This window comes from Eucalyptus grandis, chromosome 5 (assembly GCF_016545825.1).
Source record: "Eucalyptus grandis isolate ANBG69807.140 chromosome 5, ASM1654582v1, whole genome shotgun sequence".
In the NCBI taxonomy this organism is placed as follows: Eukaryota; Viridiplantae; Streptophyta; class Magnoliopsida; order Myrtales; family Myrtaceae; genus Eucalyptus; species Eucalyptus grandis.
Genome location: NC_052616.1, coordinates 3,826,277 through 3,837,677, shown reverse-complemented (window position 1 = coordinate 3,837,677; position 11,401 = coordinate 3,826,277). Strand labels below are relative to the sequence as shown.

The 11,401-nt window shown below is 39.1% G+C and overlaps 1 protein-coding gene across 1 annotated transcript; it reads right to left on the bottom strand.

Annotated features, from left to right (window-relative positions):
* Positions 1-6,051: 6,051 nt before the first annotated feature.
* On the bottom strand, positions 6,052-9,708 carry LOC104414259 (receptor-like kinase TMK4). The gene is made up of 2 exons (XM_010025310.3): positions 7,359-9,708; positions 6,052-6,915 (listed from the first exon to the last, which is right to left on the bottom strand). Exons 1-2 carry the CDS (start codon positions 9,613-9,615, stop codon positions 6,401-6,403), a joined length of 2,772 nt encoding a protein of 923 aa, XP_010023612.2. The 5' UTR covers positions 9,616-9,708; the 3' UTR covers positions 6,052-6,400.
* Between the last annotated feature and the right edge of the window lie 1,693 nt (positions 9,709-11,401).

The following is an 11,401-nucleotide window of genomic DNA, read 5'->3' as shown; positions in this document are numbered from 1 at the left end:
TATATATAATAATCAATAACGATTGATCTACCACAAATCAATATGTGGTGAATCATGGTGGATGCTCAGGCTTCTTTCTCTTCGTATGCTGCATTGAAGATCTCAAAGGATTATGCTCCTTATTTTAATTATTTATGTGCGTCATAATATTATAGTCAAATTCGCTTCTTCTATTTTTTCGATCGGCTTGCTCAAGGATAATTTATACAATATTCAGCTTAGTTACAATCAGTCCTATAATGGAGTGTCAACCTCTCGGGGGCAACTTTAAGCACTTAATTATTCCCTAATTTTAGAGGATCGCAATCCATCATCATAGACTTTGGCCGGCTGAGTTAGGTCACCTAAAAGGACAACTTTGGTGGTGACCATAGCCTAATCACGATTGTTTGGGCCCTTCACATGCTAGGCTTTTCCTCATACTATCGACATGATTTACTTGTGAACTTAAGTTAAACCATACGCCATGTCCTGGTTTATTATATTTGTGCCTTGCATGAAAACAAATCTATGATTATTTATTTTCAACTTGTCATGAATATATTATATTTAGTATAAGCTCTATATTCAATTTTTTTTCCGAACTATTTATATCACGTACCAGGTCTCCGTAATAAGCACGAGTAATTTATCTACTTCATTGTGACTTGTAAAAATTAGAAATTGATTCGTGCATTGTACAGGTAAGCTTAAGAGACCTTCTTCATCTTGCATGACAATAGATCAATTGTGTTTTCTCCATTTCAACTTATCTCAAAAAAAAAAAAAAAAAAACTATTTTTGATGTAACTGTGTTTTATATTATATTTAATATACTTTTTTCTTTTTTCCAGTTTTTTGGATCATTTATGCTCTTAGTAGGTTTTCGTTATGGACACATCTAAGATATATGTTGGAGAAACGTAGATAAAGTACATATTACAAGAATGCAATACACAAAAAAATACATATCTACATCGATCCATGTGATGAAAAATGACGGTCAAAACCTATTGAAAGGGTGGACGAAGATCAGCAGCACTCGGTGCGCAACGAAATCACCACTTGTTTACCATGTCTGTGTGCACGTATTACAAAATGCAATATACGTGAAATAAAAAATAAAAAATTACATATCTACTTTTTGCCATGCGATGAAATTGAATGTTCATATATGTAGAAACAGCGGATGAAGAGTGGATGTGAGAGCGAATTATTCATGATAAAAGCAAAAGTGAGAACAGAAGACCAAGGACAAAAAGAAGTGAGGGTAAGGGGATCAGCAGAGTCAAAATGGGCTTGTTTTGTTGTGTACATTGTTGTATTCCCAAGGCTCCTACATTTCTTTTCAATAATTCCAGTATACTTAAATTATATTTTTCTATATAAGGGCAGAACCATAGATCAAAATACCAGTTTTAGAATTTCAATGGATGGGCCAAAGGCCTCGGACTAGGCCCGACCAACTCGTTTGTCGGGCCGACAGATGTTGCCCTAAATTTTAGCCAAGCCCGCGCATCGCGCATTTTATGGGTGGGGCTGGGTGAACAAATTGAGCACGTCCAGTTTGTCTGCCCGTTGATCAAGTCTAATCCCACGTTAGGTGACTCGCTAATAACCTTTTTGCCTCCCCGACTCGTGAATAGCTGACTGCATTATACCGTGCTGTATTTTGATTTTGCCTCCACAGAAACTGACTCAGTTCGCCTTTGTTGAACATCGCCAGAACACGAAGAAATGGCGAAGTGTCATGATGTTTCATAACATCATATTCATCATTGAGTGTTTTTTTATTGACATTTGATGAAAAGGGAGAGGAACTTTTTATCACATGATGGGGGAGTTCTAATCCATTGCAACGCAATTGGCTCCTGCAATTGCGCCCTTGATTGTGGTATTGGTGCATATTGGCAGTGGGAGGTGACCTAACTCTTGATATTGTGTGCAATTCCAGAGAGCGGAGGCTCTTCTGGTGGCGTATGAAACTCCGAAGCTGGCAGATAGGACACAATAAATTATTAGAAAATTCTTCGATCCGAGAGAGATAGAGAGAGAGAGAGAGGTCTTCATTGGGACTTTCCCGGCGTGTTAAATGACCACTTAAGTTTCCCGACCTACCACCAACTATGCTGCAAACCTTAACTAGGGTTTTTCACGCATGGTCCAACAACAAATTCCTTTTTATATCAATAGCTCATTTATTAGGTTTAGAATACCGTACGTGTTATAATATTCGCATGGCATTCACTTTTTTTCTCCTCTTTCTCAAACTTTTACTCTACTTATTTATCTGAAACTAAACTTTCCCACCTCACTTGATTTTCTTACTATTAAACCGTGTGCTTAGTGGATGTACAATGCCCACTTAAGTATCAAAACTTTTTTTTTCTTTTATTGTCATTACTTCAAAAAAGTTCATTTGAGTGCCATAACTTTCAATTGATTACTTGAGTACTATAATTTTTTTAAAAACGTTTACCTAAATGTTGAAAATTTGATGTGGTATGGCACTTACCATGAATGTTTTTAAGAAGTTATGACATTTAAGTGATCAATGGAAAACTTATATAGCATTCAAGGAATTGAAAAATAAGTTATAACATTTAAATAATCAATTGAAAAGTTATATAACACTCAAATGAGCGCTATATGAAAGTCATAACACTTGTATTGTCATTTTCCTCTCCATTTTTGAACAAAATTACATTGGATATATTAAAACATTACAAAGCTAGGAAAGAGTCTTTAACATTTCTATTTGGTAGGAAATATGACGTAAATGGTCATTAAATTATTGGTATAATGTGCAATGTCGTTCCTAAATTGTTTATTTATTCAATGTAATCCCTAAATTATTTGTAAATGTTAAATATAGCTCTTAAACTATAAGAAATATTCTATGTCATCCTTCAATGGATTCAAGGTAAAGAAATCTATTAATGTAGCTTCCAATGCGTTGAATTTGACTTGTAGACAACAACAACAACAAAAGGTTACATGTGAATTATCTACGTAACATATTTATCTCAAATCAGGATATAAATAACTCATGTCATCAAATGATCATAGATATGTTAACACCCGAATTTTTTTACCTTCTCTAAATTTGATAGATAAAAAGATAGAAATGTCGACTTATCATTTCTAAAAATCCAACTCAGTATATAATAATCCACGTTATCAAATAATGTCCGATTTGTTACCAATAGTTCGGGGACCATTATATTAAACAAATTAAAAGTCTAAATATGATATCTCACATCAGGTCATAGTTTTAGGAAATTATTTATGTTATTTTCCTCATTTTGTACTTGCCATTCAACTTCTACCGGCAATCCTACTAGTTTAATCATTCAAGTGCATGTGCGACATGTCAAAAGTTTATTATTGTGTCGGATGAGGAGCGCCCACTTTCGGTTTAAATAATGAAAGGAAGGCTTCTGGGGAATTCGAGTGAACATTGTGAATTTCCCAAAGGAGGCCTCAGGAGAAGCATTTATAACTTTGGTTTATCAAAAATCTCTATTCGAAGAAATCGAGTGTGCACTAGTGGTTGCAAAAGTAATATTTCCTGAGCAAATTCCATTGGGTGACCACCAAAATTTTAGTCAACTTTACAATTATAATTGAAATTGTCCAACGCACTTAACTTTGAATTATTTGTTGTATTTGTTCATTTCAATTCAAATCGAACCAATTCAAATAAGTGCTAGCATGATGGACATGTGACCCAAGATATCAACATTCGGGTCCCCACTTAGCCCTAGAGTGGAGTAAACGCAAATTGGGAATGCCAACAGCCCGATTCCAGGTCCCCACCCCCATAGCCCGAGGTCACGCGTCTCAAACCCTAGACTCAATTCCCACACCGGGTTCTTGAGACTGTACTTAGGTCGTTTCCTGAAAAGTATACTTCATACATTCGCTAAAGACCATCAAACATTGGAAAAATCAAAATGTTCTTCTTGAAAGCAGTTTCTTTTTTCAATGAAGTTCATTTTCTAGCGAAACAGACCGACCTATGTTTTTGTTTTTTTCCGCGCTCTGTTTCGTGGCTACCATCGAATGGACATGAGGTTAAGGCTGGCTCAAAGAATAGTATGGAACCACTTGGCTCTTTTGGAGACGAATAGTAAACAATTTCCAGTTTGTCTTATGCGCGTTGAGGGGATCGAACCACTGCGATTTGGAGGGCCACTTGGACAGCTCAACATAATACCAGCTGGATCTTTTCCAGCACACGAAAGCAATGTCTTTGTCGTGAAAGCATTGTCATCTTATAGAGAACAAGCCTTGGCTGATGGTCGGGGGGATACGGTGCCTCAAGATCTTCAATTCGTACACTTCAAGGATGTTCTTGTTTATCTTTTAGTTGTTGACATATAAAGTTCGCCTTTTATTTAATTCAGAACAGAACTAATCTTCAGAATAAGGAAATCGATAGTATTATAATTTTCGCATAACACCTGCTTTAGTGCCATAACTTTCTTTGACCACTTGAGTTCTATAACTTCGAAAAAATGATTACTTAAATACTATAAGTATCAAAACTTTTTGAAAATATTCACCATAGTGCTAGAAATCCAATGTGACATAGCATTTCTGGTGAGTTTTTAAAAGGTTATGACACTCAAATAATCAATTAAAAATGTTAAATATCACTCAGGTGATTGAAAAAGAAAATTATGATACTCAACTGAGCATTATATCTAAATTATGATACTCAAATGATTGAAAAAAGAAGAAGTTATGACCCTTAAATGAGCATACGAAAGTTATGATATTTATGGTATCATTTTCTCCTAAAACAATGTTTACATATTGCTGTCAATGATTGATGCCATTAGAACCCATGCAAGTTATTTAAACAATTTATGCCAACTTAAATGATCTTATTTTCTTCCTTCTAATTCTGGCTGGAAAGTATACATAAGTTTTTGCTTCCAAAAAACGACTGCAAACAGGCTCCTTTTGGCTGAAACTCCTTAATAAAGGGGACATGAAGCAGCATGAAGAAAGAAACTAATCGGCATCGAGAAATTTAAAGAAAAAAATTGAATGAAGTCTTGATTTGAGAGTTTAAATAATCCTTAGAATGCTACATACTTCAAAAATTTTCAAGTTTTATAGTCTCGTTCTTTACTGCTCTCATATTTATAAAGCTGAAAGGGCAGTGGGATTAGGAAGAAACTGACTCAGATGGGGAAGCATAGGGTTCCACATTTTTTCATTCAAAACTACGTCTATTTACTCGTGGAAACAGATGTAAAGGGAACACCATAAAACCACACTATAATGGAATTAGTAGAAACTTGCAGTCTATTCAGACATCCTTTTACATGAAAAAGTACAAGTGTATGTATAAATTCAATCACAACTTTAAGACGCAGCATGTCAAGAAAGAGGAATAGATAAAGATCAACGTGTCTGAAAGTACTCTTTAACAAAACCCTTTTCACACTACCGTTTTTAAGTGTTATCTGGAACCAGCTTCTCTCTCCTAGACAAAGTCGCTTCCACGATTCAAGGCGAGCTTTCGGATCATCTAGACCGTAACTTCCTCGCCAAACAATAAACAAAGAAGCGATGCTTAGAAGGTCTCCACAGCATGTGAACCCTGCAAAGTCAAATAAAGGCCCACCTTTGATGCACGCTAAACACATAAACTTTCTACTCAAGCTCTTTCCAGCTATCATGTGCTGAGATGACTCATACCCTTAGCCCCACCAAATCCCAATTTAAAAACAATGTTGGGAAAGATACTCCTCTCTCTCTCTCTCTCTCTCTCTCTCTCTCCTCCAGCTCATCCTCAATCTCCGTAAGTAACCCTTTATCTAAAGATTTCCGGCTTCTGCAAGTCCAAAACAGCCATCTGGCCAGAAAAAAATACAAACGTCCAAAGCAGCTTTACACATCTTCCTTGCAAGTTGCAGAATCCAATAAATAGCATGCTCTCTATGACACACTCTGAGGAATGATATCGACACAAGGTGATGCACCGAGGGAAGAACTGGTGCAGCAATTATTCATGTTTTGTGACAAGAGCAAGAAATATTGAGTGTGGGAACACAATTTCAGGCAAATTTAATATCGCTTTCTCTGATAAGCATCCACAAGTCAATCATTTCCTCAAAGAATCCAAGAATGAAAAAACAGGAGATCATATACAAAAAGGGCGGGAAGGGGGAGAAGTGGCGAACTTGTATCAACTCAGGATTGGAAGGAAAACATACACTTATCGAAGCAAAATTGCACTGTACCAATCATGACCACTAGTTCATACAGCCAGCTGCAGTGTCTAATTTCAACAGCCTTGAAGCGACTTTTCATGAGAGCATCTTGATGTCTCTATCCACTGGCAACCCACTTCATCAAATACTTTACATGGCCAACCAGACCAAATTCTTTCCCATTACTTTCCTCACCGGCAATCAGTTGAACTGAACGAGTCTGGAAACGTCAAAGGTTTCGGCGGAATGCTAGACTGCGTATTGGAGAAGGACATAGTGTTGAACACGGAGGAAGTGCCTTCATCAGCTTGCCATCTTTGCAAGGCTTGAGGAAGGCTCATGTGGAGGTTGATACCAGAGCTTTCTTCTTCATCATGGCTAGTTGGTTTCCATTGCTCCACGGCGGGACCCAAAATATTGACCGCATGGCCCATGTCCGGTCTCTGGAACGGTTCCCGAGCAGTGCAATGACCAGCCAGCTCAGCAACTTTGATTATGCTCTCTAAGGTTTCTTCATCGGGGTCAAGCGACTGGTCGATAGCTTTTGGGATGTTTTCCTTGTTAATCAGAACTCTACGGAACCAAGTGACCAAGTGCGCCCTCTCATCTGGCATGTTGTCGTCTAATGCTTTTCTACCGGTAATGATCTCCATCAAGACAACACCAAATGCGTAAACGTCGACCTTTGTAGTTACCCTTCCAGTGGCTGTACAGACAGAATAAGACCCATACAAAGTTCAATGCAATTTCATCAACAAGGAAAAATAAAAGCCTATGCTCAGATTTCATGTTAAGAGAGGATAAAAGCACTCCAAGAATGGCTAACATAAATAAGTCACCCTTGGCTTCTAATCAACAGTTTGTAGTCAGGTGATTTCACTATCCCCCCCTAGAGAAGATCAGAGCAATTAAATTGATGAGTTAGATAATTGAACAGCAATCATGCTCTTGTGATCTTTGAGTTAATTAATGCTAGCTGATCAATATAACCATTATAAGGCTCAATCTGAACAAAACATCCAACTGCAGCAAGGTAAAAACATAGATCTAAAGTCTACTAGCTCGTCTGCAAAACTACTATCCATTTTAACTACTCAAGGTATCACACTTATGTAATCTCAATGAAAGAAACAATAGAGATCAATTTACCTGCATACTCAGGAGCTAAATACCCAAAAGTTCCAGCCAAACGTGTCTCCACGGAATACTTCCCATCAGGAGCATTTTTAACCAAACCAAAGTCAGCAACTTTGGCTCTCATGTCATCTCCCAGCAGTATGTTCGATGGCTTCAAATCCCTATGGATAAAACTTTGTTGGGCTAAACTGTGCAGGTATTCCACTCCTCTAGCAACATCCAAAGCAATGGTCACCCTTTGCTTCCAAGTCAGAGGTGCATACCCCTTCTCTTGCCACTCGAACAAATGTTGCGTGAGAGTCCCCTGTGGCATATATTCATACACTAAAAGCCTTTCATCACCATTGATACAATACCCTAAAAGTGCGACTAAATGCCTATGCCTCACTTTTGTAAGTACCGAAATCTCAGCTTGGAATTCATTCATTCCCTTCGTGCCCATTGCCCCAGATTCCATTCTTTTAACAGCAATTTTGGTGCCATCATGCAACTCCCCTTTGTAAACAACACCAAAACCACCTCTTCCTAAAATGTTCTCTTCACTAAAATTATGAGTCACTTGTCTAAGGACTTGAATTGAAATTGCAACATTTCCTCCTTCAAAAACAGGGAAATCACTATGGTCCCCACTGCTTTGGCTATGCAATTCACTTGGAAGCCCACCATGACCATTCACACCATTCCCAGCCCCGTTCTTAGCTACTTCCATCCCGATTTCCGGATTGTCTACCCTATTAAATTTCCCGTGTCGTCGGTTGATGTAACAGAATTTGTACAAGACAAACAACACCACCCCGATGAAAATAAGGACGCCTACGACAACAGCAGCAATTACACCACCTGAAAGTGAAGAGCCATTTGACGATCCAGATGAATCAGTTGAATTCGTCCCTGAACCACCACTGCCTCCGCCACCAGTGTCCGTTTTACCAATTAACGGATTACCAGTAGTAGTCAACTTCACTGAGGCTGGGAAAACCGGTATCGACCCGTTGAGATTATTGTTCGACACATCAAGAGCTTGAAGCTGAGTCAGCGTAGTCAAGCTTTCCGGAATAGACCCAGTAAGATCATTATCGTTCAACAGCAACGTGCGGAGCGAGGTGAGATTCGCAAATGCAGGCGAGATGGTCCCACTAAACCCCCGCTTCGTGAAAGTAACAGCGGTCACATTCTTCCCCTGGCAAGAAATGGCACTCCAGCCGCCCTGGCAAGCATCATTCCCAGTCCAAGAATCCGCCAGCGTGATCGGATACCCCAACGCACCGGCCACCTCAAGCAACGCAGTAACCTGTGGGTCGCAAGGGCCCGGGGCACTGTTGCAAAAGCTATTACCCTCGTAGGTAACGCGAATTCCACTGCTACTACTAGGGACGGGACCCTGCAACTTATTGTTATCCAAGGACACATTCTTCAAGCCGGGGAGTGCCCACAGCGAGGCGGGCACAACCCCAGTGAACTGGTTGTCCCTAAGCTGGAGATCGAACAAATTAGTGCATTGCGAGAGATCGGGGATCGGACCTGTGAACTGGTTGTTCTGGAGCCAGACCTGGGTCAGCTGGGTCATCCCGGCCAACACGCTGATGCCGCCGGAAAGCCCCACCGCCTGGTTGTTGATCCACAGGTTCTGGATCGATGAAGTGCCGAAGGAGGAGGGGAGGGGCCCGGTGAGGTTGTTGTAGGAGAGCCTCAGACTCGTCAGGCTAGGGAGGGTTCCGAGGAAGTCCGGGATCGTGCCGGTGATGTTGGTGTTGTCGGCGTAGAGGACAGTCAGGGACGTCGAGGCGTTGAGCTCGGCCGGGATCTGCCAGGAGGGGAGGTCGAGGTTGTCGCTGAGGCTGAGGGTCTGGAGGCTGGTGAGGCCCTGGAAGGCGCCGGAGGTGATGGAGGTGAAGTTGTTGGTGTCGAGGTAGATGGACTGGAGGGAGGCGAGGCCGGCGAAGGAAGGGACGGCGCCGGAGAGGGAGTTGCTCTGGAGGGAGAGGCTCTGGAGCTGGGAGAGGGAGGAAAGATCCGAGGGGAGGGCGCCGGAGAGGGAGGCGGAAGAGAGCTTTATGACGGTGACCCGGGAGGAGGAGTCGCAGCTGACGCCTGTCCACTTGCAGTAGGTCTGGCTCGAGGACCAGCCCGACGGCTTGAGGGCGGCGAGGATCTCGGCCATGACGGCGGAGTCGTCGGCGGTGGCGGCGGAGGCGGCGAGGGAGAGGAGGAGGAAGAGGAGGAGTAGGGAGGGGCCCGGAGAGCGGAGGCGCCCGGCGCCGGCGGCCATTGTCGACGGCGTTGCTGTGGGTCTAGAGAGAGAGAGAGAAGGGCGGAGAGAGAGGTGAGTGCCGAGGGAGAGAAGGTGAGGAGCAGGTCTTATGAACAGGCGCTGTCGCAGCAAACCGTGAGAAGGACGCGAGGGAGAGGTGCTGGTCCTTTCCGCGTTTTTCTTTCTTTCTTTCTTTTTTTAAATCGTATTTTTTAATTTTTAATTGGTTTAAAGTTCAGACCAAATAAAAAAGTTTTAAAAAATAGGTTAATCAACAATAACCCGAAATTGATATACTTGTGATAATTTTATTCAATATTAATTTTTTGATTACAAAAAATCTTAAATTAATATATTTGTAATATTGCTAAATTGGACGTACCAAATTTACTTTATGTTTATCACAAGTGTATAAATTTGTTATTTTCCATGATATTAATTTAATTTAATGGAAATTAACTAATGATAAATTTATCACAAAAGTACCGGTTGGAGTTTATTATTTCTGGTAAATGTGTAATAGATGTATTGGTTTGGGATTTATAACGATCAAAAAATTAATTTTAGATAAATTTGTCATGACTATATCAGTTTATATTTTCTTGGAGTATTAACTCACAAAGATGAAAATAAAAATTGGAACCTTCTCACAAAAAAAAAAGAAAAAATAAAATCAGATAATTAATTTGACCATATATAAAAGATTCATAATTCAAATCCAACCCGACGGGAAGAGCATCAAACATAAATTTTATCCCAAATGATGTGATGTGATTATGTATAAAAAAAAGCTCAATTTGCACAATAATTGTTAAGCATTATAAGCCTTACTTTTGTTTTTTTAAATTTTAAAGTGAGAGAAAGCAGTGTCAATTTGTCGTAATTGTGTTTGTAATTTTGCTATGTTGCAACATATTAGAGATATATTTTTAGGGTAAGAGATAAGTAGAATATTCCTTCTTCTTCTTATTTATTTATTTTTGCATATTTTAGGATTGTTCATATATACTGATATATATACCATATATAAACTTTCTATATTTCTCTCTTTTGAATATTTCTTATCATAATGAAATATTATGGATTGATATGTTTAACAAAACATATTTTAAAATTGCGCAATGGAAATTTGTATATATCAGGAATAAAACCGTTGGAATGGGAAAGGAAGCCCCATCATTAATAAGCCTGGGATTTTGTAACTTTTTTATTAAAAAACTTTGATATGATACCTAAGTTTCTATTATATATAGCAATTAAAAGTCTAAATCACAATATATATATATATATATATATATATATATATATATATTTCCAATTCAATGTAACCAAATGTAGTAATTTTTACATTAATTTTTCTTCTGGTTGCCTCATTCCTCAAATCATATTTTTAATCATTTAGAGAAATAGAAGGAACAAATAGATCTCTACTTCTATGGAGAAATTGCCTTATTACAATTTTTGACCAATGTGATTCCAACATGACATGAAAGTAGCGGGTTCATGGATTAATCTTAATTGTACTTGTGTGATAACCATACCAACCTATTTTGATATGATCATTAATTAGGTCATGATCAATTTCGATTCATATAGCTCGAAATTGACTCGTATAACTCGTAAGATCTGGAATACAGTAGATCGATGTGTGGAAACACACCCCTAAAGAGGTGAACTAGTCAAGATGTGTGAAAGCTTAAAAAAATTCGGTTTCACCTAGTTTGACCCATTTAAGTAAACGAGTGATGCGAGCCATGTTCGATTTACCTATTTATAAAAGGCAGGACGCGTTCCAATTGCGTTC